General features: G+C 45.7%; 2 protein-coding genes across 5 annotated transcripts in view; one reads left to right on the top strand and one right to left on the bottom strand.

The window, feature by feature from the left end:
- The first annotated feature begins 19 nt into the window (after positions 1–19).
- Positions 20–7,056, top strand: VPS29 (VPS29 retromer complex component). Of its 3 annotated transcripts, none has more exons than XM_081966621.1 (4): positions 20–276; positions 4,508–4,699; positions 6,083–6,318; positions 6,645–7,056. In XM_081966621.1, exons 1-4 carry the CDS (start codon positions 262–264, stop codon positions 6,760–6,762), a joined length of 561 nt encoding a protein of 186 aa, XP_081822747.1. In that variant the 5' UTR covers positions 20–261; the 3' UTR covers positions 6,763–7,056. The 3 variants fall into 3 exon arrangements, with proteins under 3 accessions (XP_081822747.1, XP_081822746.1, XP_081822745.1); XM_081966620.1 differs by having other exon boundaries at positions 115–264; XM_081966619.1 differs by lacking the exon at positions 20–276 and adding an exon at positions 1,110–3,524.
- A 129-nt stretch (positions 7,057–7,185) lies between these two features.
- KNTC1 (kinetochore associated 1) overlaps positions 7,186–18,416 on the bottom strand; it is a 41,669-nt gene continuing 30,438 nt past the window's right edge. Inside the window, exons 47-64 of one of the 2 annotated variants that reach the window (XM_081966607.1) lie at positions 18,264–18,322; positions 17,202–17,418; positions 16,770–16,843; positions 16,167–16,377; positions 15,407–15,516; positions 14,441–14,490; positions 14,043–14,121; positions 13,445–13,563; positions 12,191–12,326; positions 11,983–12,078; positions 11,385–11,441; positions 11,163–11,217; positions 10,437–10,500; positions 9,981–10,110; positions 9,727–9,816; positions 9,505–9,647; positions 8,646–8,736; positions 7,186–7,905 (exon numbers count right to left, since the gene is read on the bottom strand). In XM_081966607.1, the coding sequence (XP_081822733.1) occupies positions 7,882–7,905; positions 8,646–8,736; positions 9,505–9,647; positions 9,727–9,816; positions 9,981–10,110; positions 10,437–10,500; positions 11,163–11,217; positions 11,385–11,441; positions 11,983–12,078; positions 12,191–12,326; positions 13,445–13,563; positions 14,043–14,121; positions 14,441–14,490; positions 15,407–15,516; positions 16,167–16,377; positions 16,770–16,843; positions 17,202–17,418; positions 18,264–18,322 (1,805 nt within the window). In that variant the 3' untranslated portion in view covers positions 7,186–7,881. The remainder of the gene's footprint in view (positions 7,906–8,645; positions 8,737–9,504; positions 9,648–9,726; positions 9,817–9,980; positions 10,111–10,436; positions 10,501–11,162; positions 11,218–11,384; positions 11,442–11,982; positions 12,079–12,190; positions 12,327–13,444; positions 13,564–14,042; positions 14,122–14,440; positions 14,491–15,406; positions 15,517–16,166; positions 16,378–16,769; positions 16,844–17,201; positions 17,419–18,263; positions 18,323–18,416) is intronic. The other variant, XM_081966608.1, reaches the window with a different exon arrangement.

The raw sequence follows: 18,416 nt of genomic DNA, 5'->3' as shown, positions 1-18,416 counted from the left end.
GGGCGTCCTGAACCCTGTCGTGCTAAGCCCTTATTTCTTCCACCCCTTGCTGAGCTTCCACTCTCCATTCAACGACCCAACAGCGCCGCTCATGTAGGGTTGCAATCGAAGAACTCTACCAGCCCCGCCTGCTCAGCCTCCTTCTACTGTAGTGGGCACTTTTTGCCTCCTCTCGGCTTCCGTAGTCAGCACTTCCGGCCTTCTGGGCTGGGCTCACCGGAAGCGGCGGAAAGCGGGAGGGGGTCCGAAGGAGCGGTCAAGATGGTGAGTCCTTCTGTGAGGGGGCGATGAGGGGGCCCCAAAAGGCCCCGGGGTTGGCCTGGAAGCCCAGCCTGGGTCTGTCCTGGCCGCGCTGACAGCCCGGGGACCTTCCAGCTGCGTGAGACAACAACTCCCATCATCCCCACACAGCTGGGAGGGTGGCAGAGGGGCTCTTGTGTGTGTGTGTGTGTGTGTGTGTGTGTGGTGTCAGTCTGGCTTCAGCCCCGAATTCAGACAGGCCGTAAATTGGTTGCTTTGAATGTCTCCCCCCCCTTTCCTCCCCCCCCCCGGGAGAAAACATTTAATTTTGGTCATTTTCCATAAATATTCTGCTTAACTTTTTAATTATATACTATTTTAAGATAGAGAGCGAGAGAGATGGGTGGGTGGAGAGGCAGAGATGGAGATGATAGTGGATGAAGGAGAAAAGAGGGTAGGAAAAAGAGAGGGAGAAGAAGGAGGAGAAAGGAGGAGAAGAAAAAGAGGAAGGAAGAGAAAGAAGGGGAAGGAGGGATGGTGGATGGTGGATGAGGGAGAGGATAGGAGAAGGAGGAGAAAGAAGCAGGAGGAGAAGGAAAAAGGAAAAAGAGGAGAAAAGCAGAAGGGGAAGGAGGGATGGAGGAGGAGGGAGAGGAGAAGGATAGGAGGAGAAGGGATAGTGGATGAGGAGGGAGAGGAGAAGGAGGAGAGGGGAAGGATAAGGAGGAGAAAGAAGCAAAAGGGGAAGGAGGGATGGTGGATGAGGGAAAGGAGGATAGGAAAAGGAGGAGAAGGGATGGCGGATGAGGAGGGAGAGGAGGAGGAGAGGGGCAGGAATAGGAGAAGGAAAAGATGAATGAGAAGAAGGAGAGAAAAAGAATAAGGTGGAGAGGAGGAAGAATGAAGGGAGGAAGAGAAGAACAAAAAGGAGAAAAAAGGGGAGGAAAAGTGGAGAAGAGGTAGAGAAGGATAAAGGAGGAAGAGAAGGAGAAAGAAAAATGCATCATCGCTCCAAACTCGATTGCAGAAAATATGACTCCAGCAAAAGAGTGGTCAACAGCTGGAATGCTCTACTTGACTTAGTTGTTACAGCCTCGAACCCCCAAAGCTTCAACCTCAAACTGTCCACCGTGGACCTCCCCCCATTCCTAAGAGGTCGGTTAAGGGGACGTGCATAAGCGCACCAGTGTGCCTCTATCCCTGTCCTACTGTCCCCATTTATTTGTATTCATTTCTTTCTTTCATGTCCATGTTTATATTTATACCTGCTATCTTGTACATGTTTGACAAACTGATAAATACAAATACATACAAATAGATTAGATTTAGATATTTACTTTACAGATTAGGTTACCTTTCTCCTAGAGGGAAATGAGAGTTTTATCCCTTGGGTGCATCAGAGCTTCTTCAGAAAAAACAACTAAACCAATTAGGGAAGAGCTTTGACCTTTGACCTCCAAGCCAATTACACCTTAATTTTAAATTCTTTGGGGTTCTGTGTGGCTGATTGGGCTTAGATTTGGCAGCAGCCTTCATTCTTAGACGCCATTTGCAATTCTTTGACGATTCAAAGTAAAGAATGTGGGATGCTCTATTGTGATCAAGTGGATTTTGCGGTAAGATTGAGCTCCAGGGGTTTTTCTCTGTCTTCTGCTTCACCTTCCTGGTAGTTCTGGTGAATCTGCCTGCACGACAAACAGACAGTCCTTGACTTACAACCACAATGAAGCCCTGTTGTTAAGTGGACCATTTCTTAAGTGAATTTTGGCCCATTTTACGACTTTTCTTGCCACCGTTGGTAAGTGAATCACTGCCGTCGTTACATTAGTAACACGGTTGTTAAATGAATCTGGTTTCCCCATTGACTTGGCTTGCCAGTAGGTCGCAAAAAGGGATCACGTGGCCCCCTGGGACACTCTGACCGTCGTAAATATGAGTCAATTGCCCCCCAAAAATCTCAATTTTGATTATGTGACCACGGGGATACTGAAACGGTTGTAAGTGTGAAAAACGGTCATAAGTTCCTTTTTTCGGCGACTTGGTAACTTTGAACGGTCACTAAATGAACTGTTGTAAGTCGAGGACTACCTCTAACTCACCTGCTTTCATGATATGTAAGGCAACAGCTTATCTATCTTGATGGTGCCTGGCTAACCCTAGGAAGTATTACAATCCACCTGTGAAATGAGCCACCGTGTGTAACGTCCTAGTAGGGAATTCCCTGTAATGTTGAGAAGAAGCGAGAAGAAGCGCTACTATTTATTTGTACAGTGCATTTTATCCGTGGAGGCATTTAGTTGTAAAAGGGCCATTTGGTCCATTTTTATTTCTCAAGCTCTTGGTGGGATTGCTCACGCTACATAAATGATAACAATATTTGGTATAAGGTAAGAACTGATTAGCTTCAGGAAGGGCAGTTTGTGTTTATGTTTGCAGACATCCTTCTGGGAATATCGGAAAAGGGTGGAGCTGTAATTTGGGGTGTCGGGCATTTGAGAAGCTCCATCGGCAAACAAGATTGTTTTTAGACCGCATGGCTGCAAAGAGGCTTGAGAAGAAATCTCTCAGCTCCCAGTAGGAGAATGCTTGGACTCGGCCTCTCCATCTTTCTGAACAGAAATGGGATACCAGCTTCAAAAGAAATAAATCAGGAAGAAGTTCCTACGGTTCTTAAAATCCCAAATGGAGTGAAATGACAATCAAACCAAAGTCCAACTTTTAGGAAATGTGGTTTAAGCTGATGTCTACGGTTATTCATCACTTAATAGTCCAAGCCTTGGTTTTTCACCTGACAGCTATACAGAAAGCATTCATAAAGCATTTTTCATTATATTTATTTAGGATATTTGGGGTCATTTCTACCCCAATGCTTATCTACACAAAGAACTCTTTCCATGGCTAAAATGAGCAGAACCCGCATTGAAATGTGCAAACCTGCTCTTTTTACCAAATATTTTACCGTGGATTGTAAAATACGTGTGCAAGATATTTGGGGCTTATTCTGTAAAATGGGAAACTGCTGGGAGAGTTGATTGGATAACCTGTTACTTGAATAAATCAGATTTGTTTTTTTAACATTTCCTTTGCTAACCATTCAGATTTCATTGGTGATTTTGCCTATTAATTTGGCTTTGAGATGTTTCCTTTTTCTGTTGCTTCCTTTTAATTTAACACTATTCATGTCTCACCCCAATTTTTTTCCATCCCCATCTCCACCCATGCTGCCCCACATCCTTTGCTCTTGTCTGCAATCAACCTCTTCATCCAATAAGGCTGGGCACAGAGTAAGTTGGTTCATCTTGGCCTCTTGCTGACGGTGTTGGTGTTGGTGGTAGGTGACAACTCTTTTAGCGGCTTTCAAGGTGGCAGCATTCAAAGGCCGTCGAAGTCAAACCTTTGCCTTGTCTCGATCCCCTTGCTTTAACTCATTCTTTTCCAGTGTGGTGTCTTCCAGCATTTCCAACTCACCTGGAGGGCACCATGTTGGCTGGGGAATTCTGGGAGTTGAAGTCCATAGAGCTTAAAGTTGCTGTGGTTGAGAAACATCGCCCTAGATCCAAAGGTGGCACGCAGAGCCATCTCTGTGGGCATGTGCGCTGTCGGTGCCAAAAAGGATAGCCATCACTGCCCTAGATCCTCAAGGCGCAATCTCTTCACCCTTAATAAGATCAAGCAGAGAGCCATGCGATTGGCAGGGGCCACCTTGCAAAGTCAGAAAGTTGGTGATTGCCAACCTTTGTAAAATACATATATACAGGCTTCCCTTTAGAATCCTGCCATTCTTCAACTGAGGACAGAGGGCCAGCCTAGAGCTAATTTTCAAGCCTGCAGAAGCTGCTTTCCATCTATTTAAAACGAAACACTTCAAAGGATGGGATTCCCCCCCCCCCCGAAAAAGTAGCTGTGTATAATCCCTGCAACTGTCCACTTGCAATTGCCTCAAATTTTGCAGCCTGTTCGTTCAAACGGTTGCACACGGGGAAAAATCTGGAGCAAGTTATATTTTTTAAATTCATAAAAACAATTTGGATTAAGTCACTATTTTTAACTTTCCTGCAATCTAACGTGTCGTCGTCCTCGTGATTTTATCTGCAGCGAATCCAACGTCGTTGTTTTTTAAATGAATGCACAATTGCAACGGGATTTGCAAAGCTGCTAGAAGTTGGCAGGTTTGCCTTGATTTGAGGGGCATTTCTTTCTCTCCCGTGCTGGCAATCTGGTTGAAGCACGGCTAGAATCTTAACCGCTTCTTCTCTCTTGTCCTAAGTTGGTGTTAGTGTTGGGCGACCTTCAGATTCCTCACCGCTGTAACAGCCTCCCAGCTAAATTCAAAAAACTGTTGGTTCCGGGCAAAATCCAGCACATTCTTTGCACGGGGAACCTCTGCACAAAGGAGAGCTATGACTACCTCAAGACCTTGGCGGGAGACGTTCACGTCGTGAGGGGAGATTTCGATGAGGTAACGATGTTTGACGAGGCTGCTGAAAACTGGGATTTCTGTCTGGGTAATTTATCAAGGGACGGGATAGTTCAGTGGCTAAGACGCTGAGCTTGTCGATCAGAAAGGTCGGCGGTTCGAATCCCCAGCGTTGCATAACGGAGTGAGCTCCCGTGACTCGTCCCAGCTTCTGCCAACTCAGAAGTTCGAAAGCACATAAAAAAATGCAAGTAGGAAAACAGGGACCACCTTTGGTGGGAAGGAAATAGCGTTCCGTGCGCCTTCGGCGTTGACTCATGCCGGCCACATGACCACGGAGACGTCTTTGGACAGCGCTGGCTCTTCGGCTTTGAAATGGAGATGAGCACCGCCCCCTAGAGTTGGGAACGACCAGCACGTATGTGCGAAGGGAACCTTTACCTAATTTTTCAAGCTGTTCTCTCCCTGAGGGGTAGCCGGTTGGGTTCCAAGGTTGAGAAAGATTGCATTGCATGGACTGAACCAGCCAATCAGTTCCACGTGAAAGCTTATTTCATTGTTATTGAGCAAAGTTGAATTGTGCCAATCTGCCCCCCCCCCCCCTTTTTCTGTGTTGCCAATTTGCCTCCTTTTGGGGGCTTCAGTGAATGAGGGATGTATCTGGTCGCCACGATGTAAAAAAGATGTGGAGACTCTAGAAAGAGTGCAGAGAAGAGCAACAAAGATGATTAGGGGACTGGAGACTAAAACATATGAAGAACGGTTGCAGGAACTGGGTATGTTTAGCTTAAGAGAAAGAAGGACTAGGGGAGACATGATAGCATTATTCCAATATCTCAGAGGTTGCCACAAAGAAGAGGGAGTCAAACTATTCTCCAAAGCACCTGAGGGTAGAACAAGAAGCAATGGGTGGAAACTAATCAAGGAGAGAAGCAACTTAGAACTGAGGAGAAACTTCCTGACACTTAGAACAATTAATCAGTGGAACAGAAGTTGCCTCCAGAAGTTGTGAATGCCCCAACACTGGAAGTCTTTAAGAAGATGTTGGATAGCTATTTGTCTGAAACGGTATAGGGTTTCCTGCCTAGGCAGGGGGTTGGACTAGAAGACCTCCAAGGTCCCTTCCAACTCTACTATTGTATTGTATTATTGTATCTGCCTGAGCTACGCCCATTATCTTGCTTCCCAGAACGTAAGAAATGTTTTCGGCCCCTTTTGTCCAGCTAATGGTTTCTGAATATTTCCCTCACAGTCATCTTCCTCCTGCCTTGATTCACCCACTTTTGCCACTTCGTTACAAGGGACAGTGCCTGAAAATTCATCCCCCAGCCCCCCAAAAAGAGAGGACATTTTCCTCTGGAAGGGTTGAAAGAGGATAACACCTGTTCTGCCGGTCTTGTTTTCATGCTCTGCCTTCCCTTCTAGAACCTGAACTATCCCGAACAGAAAGTGGTTACTGTGGGGCAGTTTAAGATCGGTCTGATCCACGGCCATCAAGTCATTCCCTGGGGCGACGTGGCCAGCCTCGCTCTCCTCCAGAGGCAGTTCGACGTCGACATCTTGATTTCGGGCCACACACACAAGTTCGAGGCATTTGAACACGAGAACAAGTTCTACATTAACCCAGGGTCAGCCACGGGGGCCTACAATGCTTTGGAAAAGTAAGTTATACTTCTACCCTGTCCCCCTGAAAATAAGACCTCCCCAGATAATAAGCCCCATTGGAGCTTTTGAGCGCATGCACTAAAATAAGCCCTCCCCAAAAATATTGCAACACAGCAGCGGCCATGAGGAGACCACAGTCACCGGCTCCTGCACCCCAAAAATAATAAGGCCAAGTGCTTATTTTGGGGTTCAAAAGAAAATAAGACCCTGTCTTCTTATGGGGAAACACGGTATTATGCGTAGACTCCCCCCAACCTCAGACTCCTGACGCAATCAGCAAACTAACGGTTTGTTTCCCCCCCCCCTTCCGTTCCTTTCCCAGCAATATCGTCCCTTCCTTTGTGCTGATGGACATCCAGGCCTCCACCGTTGTCACCTACGTCTATCAGCTGATTGGCGACGACGTGAAGGTGGAAAGAATTGAGTACAAGAAATGTTAAAAGCAAGTGGGCCTCCCCTCACTCCTCTCAACCTTCTTTGCAATACACACCCAACAGTGCGCAGTGTCTGCAGCCTTGTGAGTTCACTAGGTGGCGGCTTTTGTGGTGTTGCAAGCAACTAAGTTTACTGCCTCTCCCTTCTGACAACATCTGCCTTGGTTTAGCTTGTTTTTTTTCCTTCCCCTTTGGCCCCCAAAATGGCTCCTGCTTGTAAATACTATTCAACGTGCATAATTCTTCTACCTGTTCATGTGAACTGCCTTAGAATAAATATATTATTCAACTTCGATTTGATGAAGATTGTTATCGTTGAGATTATTTACGGCAACGTTTCAGATACATTGGTCGTCGGCTTGCTTCATCTTTAAGCCGCTTGGCCCTGGAGAGCATTAATTTCAAGTGTGCAAGACAGACGTGTGTGCCTTAAATGTCCATGAATGAGCAGAAAGAGCCATGTCTTCACATATTTATTGATGTATCTTTATTTATTAAAACAGGAGATTCTTTCCATCTCTCCTTATATGAAAACTTTCAATAATTATGATATGGGACTATCAAAGGGATACAGAGTGAGTTTGCCGGATATAGTCTATATAAACACCCACGAAATGTGGAAACTCTGATAAAATTAGCATGTTGTCAGAGTTTATTGCAGAAAAATCAGATCCAGAAATCACACAGAGATAACTGATTCAGCTGGATTCATTAAATTCTTTATATACATATTAATGTAATACTAATTAATAAAGAAGCTAATGAATCCAGCTGAATCAGTTATCTGTGTGTGCTTTCTGGATCTGATTTTTCTGCAACAAACTCTGACAAGGTGCTAATTTTATCACAGTGAAGATAAATGCACAGTACCAATATAGGTTTTCTCCAACGTAGTAGTAGTTACAAGCAAACACAGGCAGCAGTACAACAGAGAGTAGTTTTCAGTTCAGAGTAGACTAGTTTCTACTCTGAACTCTCAGAGTAGTTTCTGTTTCCTTTTGCACAGAACACAGAAATGACACGTTGATCCTATTAGTCTCAAGTAGAATTGAGGCTAAAATCTTTTGTATGTACAGATGAGGTTATGAAGAAATACCATCGTCTTTGGGAAATTTACATCAGAGTTTATGCCAGCTCACTGAAGTACATCTGGAAGGAGATTAAAAAAATGGCCAAGGTAAGATCCAAAGATCGGATTAAGTTTCTCTCAAAACTACGTTATGGACATGATATAGGCGGTCCTCGACTTACGACCAGAATTGAACCCAAAATTTCTGTTGCTAAGCCAGGCATCCGTTAAGTGAGCTCTGCCCCAGTTCATGACATTTCTTGCCTGCGGTTATTAAGCAAATCACTGCAGGTGTTAAGTTAGTAGCCCAGTTGTTAAGTGAGTCTGACTTCCCCATTGATTTTGCAAAAGGGGGTCACACGACCGCAGGGCCTTGCGGCCATCATCATAAGTACATGCCAGTGGCCAAATTTTGATCATGTGACCACGGGGGTACAACAGTCTCGAGTATGAAAAATAGGCATAAGTCACTTTTCCAGTGCTGTTGTAGCTTTGAGTGGTCATTAAACCAACTGTTGTAAGGCGAGGAGTACCTATTATATTAATAACATTTTGTTCTGGGCAGAGAGCAAAGTGGAATTGAGTTTTGAATCTCGGATCATTTCTTTTCCTGGGGAAGGAAGAATTAACCCTTTACCGGAGGCTTCTCATGTGCTAAGAAAACAGTTCACCAATTCCTGAACTGGACGACCAGGGATGTGACTTGGCCTAGGAAATTTCAGCCCAGTGGAAGATGCTTTTGGCAGAAAAACAGAATAGCACAATCCCCCCCCCCCCCAAATGGGCCTTTCAGGCTGATTTAAAACATAAAACTGAGTACCTTCACCACCTCGGAAGCCGTGCGTTCCAACGGAAGAGACATTTCGGGCTTCTGAAGATATTCTGTTATTAGAGACGCTGCATCCTCCATCCTACACAGCCACAAAAGGAGCAGGCGAGGGATTAGGGCAGGGGTCCCCAAACTTGACAACTTTAAGACTTTGGACTTCTGGGAGTTGAAGTCCACAAGTCTTAAAAGTGGCCAAATTTGAAGACCTCTGGATTAGGGGGAGACCTCTTAATTGTGTATATTGCAAGACACGTATGGCATAGAAGAGCCCTCCATTTCCCTAAAAGGATCAGAAAGCTGAACTTCCCAGAAAAATTTCCCCAGGCAAAGGTGAATTAGAGGGAAAACAGGAAGAGGGGGGAATGCTGTGTCCACTTCCCTGGATTCCCGATGGAAAGGCGTGACATACATTTAATAAAAAAACAGGCTTCAGAAGTGTCCTGTTCCGTACAAAAACCAAGGTAAAGCTTCCCCTTGCACATCTGCGCTAGTCGTTCCTGACTCTAGGGGGCGCTGCTCATCTCCATTTCAAAGCCAAAGAGCCAGCGCTGTCCAAAGACGTCTCTGTGGTCATGTGCCTGGCACGACTCAATGCCAAAGGCACACAGAACGCTGTTCCCTTCCCACCAAAGGTGGTCCCTATTTTTCTACTTGCATTTTTTACTGCTTTCGAACTGCTAGGTTGGCAGAAGCTGGGATGAGTAATATGAGCTCATTCAGTTACATGGTGCTAGGGATTCGAACCACTGACCTTTCTGATCGACAAGCTGAGCGCCTTGGCCACTGAGCCACCACGTCCCCAAAAACAAACAGAACCCTAAATCCAGGAAACCCACCCCTTTTTGCTTACCTGTTCTTAGCTACCATTTTTTCAACCAAGCCCTTCACTTGGCCAGGATGCCTTTCTCGTATCTTCAACAACGGGAAATATTTGACATCTGCCAAGTCCTTGCCTGCCTGGTGAAGGATGTGGTCCAGGATGGAACTCCTCACCTACAAAGCAGGGGGGAAGGTTACTCTGGAAGACGAGCAGGTCAGCCCTGCCACGTTGGCTCCAATCCCCTTTGCCTACCTGTGAAGCCACAACAGCCGCCTCGCCCAGGCTCAGGTGCTCCTCCGTCTGCTGCAGCACCCGCTCGAGATCGGACGAGGACAGAAAGGCCTGTGGGGAGGGGAAAACAGGGTCACTTCTCTTCAAAGAAGCGTGGGAAATCATGTCACGCGCCCGAAATGCTTCGGATCTCATCACGTGAAGAGTGTCACGACTGTGGGGATTGCGATCACTGCGCATCGGGAGAGACGGGAGTTGGGAGGACGGGCGCTCACCTGAATCTGTTGGGTTCTTTTCTCCTGTTGAGGAATCAGGACCAGGCATCCTAAAGCCAAAGCCATCATGTCCAACTGGGCGTATCGCTTTGCGATCCCAGTTAAATCCAGATCGGCCAAGACGGGACACCTTGTTGGGAGGCAGAAAAGGGTTATGTTCCTTTTCCTCCTATGTTACATATACTTGTTCCTTATACAATTAAAAAAAATGATCACAGTGAAACAATCCATCCCATCATCTCATCTGGCCTAAGGAGCCTCTCTTCCCACTTCCAGTTACTACAAATATTTTTATATTTTGGTCTCCCTCTCTCTCTCTCTCTCTCTCTCTCTCTCTCCCTCTCTCTCTCTCTCTCTCTCTCCCTCTCCCTCTCTCTCCCTCTCTCTCTCTCTCTCTCTCTCTCACACACACACACACACACACACACACACACACCGGAATGTTCCTCTGCTTACATCAAAAGCATCTTGAAACTTCTGCAAAAGGCTTCTAGTTGATTGAGATTGGGTGGACCTAAAGCTTTAAAAAAAAAAGACGACACATGAAGAGATTTCTGCAAGTGAGAATTTGCTCCCCCCTCTGAGACGTTGCTGAACTTCTGCCATTGCTTCTAAAGCCTGGTTTTTCCTATGATGGCATAAAGTAAAGGTAAAGGTTCCCCTCGCACATGTTCTAGTCCAGGGGTGTCCAAACTTGGCAACTTTAAGACTTGTGGACTTCAACTCCCAGAATTCCCCAGCCAGCTCTGCTGGCTGGGGAATTCTAGGAGTTGAAGTCCACAAGTCTTAAAGTTGCCAAGTTTGGACACCCCTGTTCTAGTCATTCCCGACTTTAGGGGGCGGTGCACATCTCCGTTTCTAAGCCAAAGAGCCAGCGCTGTCCGAAGACGTCTCTGTGGTCATGTGGCCAGCATGACTTAACGCCTAAGGTGCACGGAACTCTCTTCCCTTCCCACCAAAGGTGGTCCCTATTTGTCTACTTGCATTTTTACGTGCTTTCCAACTGCTAGTAGGTTGGCAGAAGCTGGGACAAGTAACGGGAGCTCCCTCCGTTATGCGGCGCTAGGGATTCGAACTGCCAAACTGCCGACCTTTCTGATCGACAAGCTCAGCATCTTAGCCCCTGAGCCACAGTGTCCCCATATGATGGCATGAAGGTAACAACAACAAAAAAACCCTCACCAGAAAGCATTGGGGCTAGAACGACAAATTGCCAGGCTCGGCTGTAATTTGGGATCTAAAGGAAAAGATAAAAAGCATCTTAAAATTCCAGAGAGAACAAAACTGAACCAATCAGTTAATTGTGAAACACGAAAACCCTTTTCCGTTGGTGAATTAATGATTATTCCACTAAAGTAAGAGATTGGAAAGACTTTGCGCTCGACATGGTAGAAATATACGCACCGGCCATAAGGAATAAATGCCTGAGATCTCCACTAAAACTTTCCTCAAACAGTGGACCTGAAATGCAATCGAATAAAATATGTGAATAGCATCTTATTGAACACGGCGGCAAAAAACGGAGTCATTCTCCCCTTGACATAATATTTGCGCTGCTCGGTAAGAATGGAAAGTTGACTCACTAAGCAGATCAAAAATTAACCGAGGTTTGATTGCCCCCAATCCTACAGGCAAAACTCCCTAACTTGCAATCGGTAAAATAACTTGGTGCTGATAAGTCTGCGGTTTAAAAATAGCACAGTTATTCTGTTTCTAATTTCTATTTTCCTACTTGCATTTTTTAAACGTGCTTTTGAACTGCTAGGTTGGCAGAAGCTGGGAGAAGTCGCGGGAGCTCATGCAGCGCTAGGGATTCGAACCGCCGACCATCTTTCTGATCGACAAAAGCTCAGCATCTTAGCACCACACCCCTAATATGCAGGCACATGGTACGGCTTTTTTCACTCTGCAGTGCTATACAATACTCGGTATTTCTTAGCGCTCCATCATTCGTCCCAGGTGCGGTCGGGGGGGGGGGGCGCAGAAAAAGAAGGGCTCTTACCATTTTGAACCCCATGAGCTTCTGCAGCAAACCGTTCCAAAGCACAGGATCTTGCACTTTGTATTGCAAGGACAGTTCAGCCACCAGCCTGACTGCCTGAAAGTTTTTGTGGGAAAGCGCAGGATTGAAAGACTCTCCTGTGCCTGTCTTTCCCCAACTTTAAGCTCTGTGGCTTTCCCAACTCCCAGAATTCCCCAGCCGGCATCACCTTGGGCTCATGGCTGTGGTTCTTCCACAAGCCTTTGATCATGCCCTCCTTCGGTGCCCTGTGGAAGGATTCGTAGGTGTAAGGAATATTCAGAGCTTCCAGCTGGGCCAGGTAAATGAAGCATTTCATGAAGTTCCTGGTAGGGAGCAGAAAAACAGAATGTCGTAGGTGTGGTGAGGGAGGAATTGTGAGATTCTTAACCTTAGCCAATGAATGTAAAACGGATGACTCTCTTGATTTGTGCAGAGGGACGGAAGCGAGGAGGAAGAGAGAAGCAGGAAAAGGTTACAAGCATCCACACGACCGTAGAAGTTGAACCGAGGTAGGGAAGGTCCAGAATTAATTGTAGAAGTTGAACAGAGGTAGGGTAATGAGGATTTAATAGCTGCCAGCTGATGTAAGGTTGTAAGCTGTAATCTGTAAGCCGATGCAATGAAGAGGATGCGGGGTCTGATGAGGAGCACCAGGATACATTTGGGGGGGAATACTCTGCCACATTTAAACAGGTCATAAATTCCCTTTAATATAGTTTAAGGAACCCAGTTACTTGGGTCCTAAGGCTAAGTAGAGTTAGAACCAATTCGAATTCGTGCCGATGGTTCGTGGGTAGCTACCCAATGCTGCCACTGCCAACCCCCCTCCCCCACCCAAGATTACATCTGAATTCCCATTCGGTGCCTGAACCCAGCCTAAGTGGGGTTTGGTTTTTTTTGAAAATGCTCCTGGGGTGGATTTGATTTAAATCAAGTCAATTTAAATCACCATTTAAATCAGGGGGGTCTCAGCCTTCCTAATGCCGCGACCCTTTAATACAGTTCCTCATGTTGTGACCCCTAACCATAACATTATTTTATGTTTTCCATATTTTTTGGAAAATACGTATTTTCCGATGGTCTTAGGAGACCCCCCAAAAGGGTCCCCGACCCACAGGTTGAGAGCCACTGATTTAAATCATAATTTTTAAAGATCAGCTGTCATCTTTGTCCTCCTCTGACCCACTGTGGACTCAGCGACTACAATAGAATAGACAACCTCCTCATGCTACATAACTAAGCTCCGTATTTCATGCTGAATGAACAAAATTCTGAATGTATCTCAAATAAAAAAAAACTATTCTTAGATAGATTTTTACTCCCAAAGCATTTTATTAAAATAAATCTGATTCAAATAAAAAGAAAACCGATTTTTTAAAAATCAATTCTTGTCCACCCTGAATGCCACTAAGCTCACCCCAAATGGGAGACGACCCCTCACCTGACTTTCTCCAGGGGTTTTTTGAAGAGCGATTCAATGGCCGCAGGATCCGCCAGGAAGAGCAGACACCGCAGAGCTCGGCTCCGGTGGGCGAAGGTCAGCTGGTTGACCCCTATGGGCTGAAATAAGGGGAGACGATGTCTCTTTCCAGGTTCCCTGAAAGCTCTGCTGGCTGGGATATTCTGGGAATTGAGGTCCCCCCCTCTTAAAATGGCTGTGGTTGAGAAACACTGAATTATAGTAAAGGTCAAGGTTCCCCTTGCACTCATCTGCGTTTCAAAGCCAAAAGGCCAGCGCTGTCCGAAGACGTCTCCGTGGTCATGTGGCCACCATGACTCAACGCCGAAGGCACACGGAACGCTGTTCCCTTCCCACCAAAGGTGGTCCCTATTTTTCTACTTGCATTTTTTCCCTGCTTTCGAACTGCTAGGTTGGCAGAAGCTGGGACAAGGAACGGGAGCTCACTCCGTTACGTGGTGCTAGGGATTTGAACCGCTGAACTTCCAGCCGTTCTGATCGACAAGCTCAGTGTCTTAGCCACTGAGCCACCCTACTGAATTATAGTATAGGAATTAATTATAATATATAGGGGACTTACAGAGGTGGCAGAAACTGCACATTCGTAAAGAATCCGTAACTGGTTGTCCACTGGATAAGCTTGAAGAAGGTATATGACTCTGCAGAAACAGAAATCAACACTTTCTTTTCTCAACAATCTTGCTGATCGTTTTTGCAACTGTCATAAATACGAATTTCAATCATGAGGATGGCTGCAACAGTGTGAAAAAGTCGGTTTTTTTCCTCCCCCTATTCCGTTGTAACTTTGAATGGTCACAAAACAAACCTGTTGTAAGTCAAGGACTCTCTGTGCTTTACCCAGCTGCATTCTAAAAAGATTGGGAATTTGCAGGCTCCGTGCTACCAATTACACTGTCTGAAGGGAAACACACACGCAAACACAAACACACAACCTTGGGCTAGACAGCCATAACTTACCTCTTCAAGTCATCATCCTCTTGAACATTTTCCAAACCCTCCGAGGCCTCCTTTTAAAATAAAGCAAAAAACAAAAACTGCATGTTTGCTGCATGTTAGAATGCTTTTTCAAGGATTTATTCATTTGCTTTTATGGTTTCGCTGGAGTTCGGGGTTTAATGTTTTTGAGCAACTATTGCTATTGGGTAGATGAAAAGCATTGTGATATCATTACTGGACAGGTGGTGTCGTTTCCTGCCTGGGTGTGAGCTACAGAATGAAATTAGATGCCTTTTAATAAAATATTATAAATATAATTTATATCTCGGAGGACCTCTCATGGACCATGAAGGCTAACGTGCTTGTGAAGAAGGCACAGAAGAGGCTGTACTTCCTGAGAATGCTAAGGAAGATAAATCTATCTCAGCATCTATTTCTGTCCTACTATCACAGCACCATTGAGAGTGTCCTGACATACGACATCCTTGCATGGTATGGCAGCGGACAAAAAAGCTCTACAGAGAATTATTAAAACTGCCCAGAATATCACTGGGCTCCAGCTACCAGCCCTGGATGACATCTTCGCATCTCGCTATTTGAGGAAGTTGCATAAAGTTCTCAGAGACTCTTCCCATCCCACTTACAATCTTTTTTAGACTGTTGCCTTCTTGCAGAAGATACAGAACAATTAAAACTCGGACCACACGTCTTCTGAGTAGCTTTTATCCCAGAGCTATAATGGCACTCAACAATGAACTATAGGGCTACCATCAGTCAGCTGTTGGACAGCCCTACTTGGTCTGTGGTAAAAGCATGTTTGTCTGAAAAGGTGCTAGAAGGCTCCAGACGTTTGCCAAGATGGGCTGATGGGCATGTTTAGCAAAGGAAAGATGTTCTTAGCAGCTGCTAATCCTGAAGGCCAGAAGGAACGGTCCGTGGTGCCACCTCACAACACCTGGCTAGCCAGGCAGAAGAGGCCGAACTTACACCTGTCGGGAGGGCGTTCGGACACAGCCATCTCTCCAGCAGGTGGTCCCAGGTTCTCTTCAGGTCCAGGTCGTTAATTTGTGCTATTTCTCTAGCAGCAGCATGGATATCTACCCAGAGAAGAAGAGGACGTTTGTGAAGGACAAGATCTTCCTTTGGGTCAGACCTGTCTCAACTTAGAATAGAACAACAGAGTTGGAAGGAACCTTGGAGGTCTTCAATCTAACCCTCTATCTAGGCACCACTTCAGACAAATAGATATCCAACATCTTCTTAAAAACCTCCAGTGTTGGAGCATTCACAACCTCTGGAGGCCAGTTGTTCCACTGAATAATTGTTCTCACTGTCAGGAAATTCCTCCTTAGTTCTAAATTGCTTCTCTCCTTGATCAGTTTCCACCCATTGCTTCTTTTTCTACCCTCAGGTGCCTTGGAGAATAGCTTGACTCCCTCTTCTTTGGGGCTGCCCCTGAGATATTGGAACAATGCTATCATGTCTCCCCTAGTCCTTATTTTCATCAAACTAGACACACCCAGTTCCTGCAACCGTTCTTCCTATGTTTTAGTCTCCAGCCCTCTAAAATCCTCTTTGTTGCTCTTGAGCCTCCAAGTGAGAAGGATCTTTTACCTTTCTCACCCAAATGGAGTGAAGGATCCTTCTTACTTGGAGGCTCAAGTGGAGACAAGGTCTGACTCTTCGCTCACTTCTACCCTACGATGCTCGAAGGTCATTCTTGCCAAGAGGCCAAGCTCGAGCTCACCCGGATAGTCTCTCCCAGTCGGGTTTTGGATTCTCTCAGCGACGCTGCTGTGCTGATAAAGCAGGATGGTCAGACTGGTGGGTTTGCCCAGGAGCTTCTGATGGTCCTCCGTGTTCAGTTTCTGGGCTGCCAAAACGGCTTCGGTGGCCGCCTTCTTATGCTGCCCCTGCAGCTTCTTCAGGTGTACCTGGGCTTTCTCACGAGACTCCTCCTTCGAATAGGAGAAGAGAAGAGAAGAGGGAAATAGAAGAGAATAGAAATAGAATAGAATAGAGAGAGAAGGAAATAGAATAGAATTAGAATAGAGCAAGGAAAGAAGGAAGGAGAATAGAATAGAACAGAACAAGAAAAGAAGAAAGGAGAATGGAATGGAATGAAATAGAATAGGAATGGAATGGAATAGAACAAGGAAAGAAGGAAGGAGAATAGAACAGAACAGAACAAGAAAAGAAGAAAGGAGAATGGAATGGAATGAAATAGAATAGGAATGGAATGGAATAGAACAAGGAAAGAAGGAAGGAGAATAGAACAGAACAGAACAGAACAAGGAAAGAAGGAAGGAGAATAGAGCTGTTTTTAAACATGGAAAAGTTTCTTGGTTACCGTGACTGTTGGACTCTTCACCCATTGTTTTGCTAAGCCGAGGCATATTTTCAGAGTCTGCACCTTGGAGGGCCCTGGAGGTAAAGCGGGGAAAAGAACCACATTCATACAGTCCACATTTTTCTCTCTGGGCTTCAGCTTCTCCAGACAAGGCAGCCCACCAGATGACGCAGAAAACCGACACGGCAGGACCCGAGATCTGCTATGGACAATTAAGTTGGCTTCCTAAGGATCTACAGTGGAGAGGGTAGATCTCATGGGAAGGCAGGAGGTGGTTTTGGTGTGGCTCCTTCTGCTGAGGAATTCCTGCCAATCGTAGGTTATTTAATAAAGAGGAAACCGTGGCTTCACCCAGTTTTAAAAGGTAAAGTTTCCCTGTCCAGCACCTTAACTGCTTAGCCACTCTTAGACCAGCATCTCCCTAGAACCAACCTGTCGGGAGCTCTTGGGCTATCTGGTGGGCTAGCGCTGTGGCCCATTCCAGGTTAGTGATGGACAGTAAGTAAGACTGGACAGCCTGCATGGTCTCCTCCGTTCTCTTGTCCACTGGCCACAAATGACCACCTGTGGTTGCTGCTAACAGCTTTGGCTTCAGCTGTTCTTGGAAAATGTGGTTCACGGCAGAGAGGTGGAGGTTATCCAAGGAAGCCTGGATAAAAATAAACAGAGCAGCGAAACTGGCACCTGTAAGCAGGACTTGCCCCAAACAGGTGAGCTTCCTATGCAACCAAGTTTTTCAGCAAACTTTGTTTGATATCTTTCCGTGGTGGATTTTAGCCCCTCGGCTGGAAAGTTTGAGCCAAAGGAAGATTTGAATAGAATAGAATGACAGAGTTGGAAGGGACCTTGGAGGTCTTCTAGTCCAACCCACTGCTTAGGCAGGAAACCCTATACCGTTTCAGACAAATGGTTGTCCAACGTCTTCTTAAAAACTTCCAGTGTTGGGGCATTCACAACTTCTGGAGGCAAGCTGTTCCATTGATTAATTGTTCTAACTGTCAGGAAGTTTCTCCTCAGTTCTAAGTTGCTTCTCTCCTTGATTAGTTTCCACCCATTGCTTTTTGTTCTACCCTCAGGTGCTTTGGAGAATAGTTTGACTCCCTCTTCTTTGTGGCAACCCCTGAGATATTGGAACACTGCTATCATGTCTTCCCTAATCCTTCTCTTCATTAAACTAGCCATGCCCAGTTCCTGCAACCGTTCTTCGTATGTTTTAGTCTCCAGTCCCCTAATCCTCTTGGTTGCTCTTCTCTGCACTCTTTCTAGAGTCTCCACATCTTTTCTACATCCTGGCGACCAAAAGTGGATGTCGTATTCCAAGTGTGGCATTATTACCAAAGCCTTATAAAGTGTTATTAAGACTTCAGATTTTTCTTACTAAGTTTCTTCAACCAAGTCCTTCAATCAAAAGCCTCTTTCTCTGCCCTTCCATGGAAGCTTTTGCGTTTCCTCCTTCGGGGACTTAAAAGAAGAACAGAAGGTAGACCTTGTTACCTTCATGACTCTGCAGATCAAAAGCAGCTTCGGGAAGGATTCCTGATTGATTTCTGCACCTATGGGGGGGAAAAAATCAGCTGTGATTTGGGGGAAGAAGCGAGCACTCCAAATGCAGCTCTTAAATCCGAAGATGCTTTTTTTTTTTAAATC

Source organism: Natrix helvetica (assembly GCF_964273705.1).
Source record: "Natrix helvetica genome assembly, chromosome: 14".
NCBI classification, from domain to species: domain Eukaryota; kingdom Metazoa; phylum Chordata; class Lepidosauria; order Squamata; family Natricidae; genus Natrix; species Natrix helvetica.
This window is presented reverse-complemented; position numbering and strand designations above follow the sequence as displayed.

What these genes read in the sequence shown, in the direction of transcription:
- VPS29 (XM_081966619.1), top strand. Translation starts at nt 3,420, where the DNA reads ATGTCTCACCCCAATTTTTTTCCATCCCCATCTCCACCCATGCTGCCC. An exon ending in CCAATAAGGCTGGGCACAGA is followed by an intron (nt 3,525 to 4,507) that starts GTAAGTTGGTTC and finishes TCTTGTCCTAAG; the next exon opens with TTGGTGTTAGTGTTGGGCGA. An exon ending in TGAGGGGAGATTTCGATGAG is followed by an intron (nt 4,700 to 6,082) that starts GTAACGATGTTT and finishes CTTCCCTTCTAG; the next exon opens with AACCTGAACTATCCCGAACA.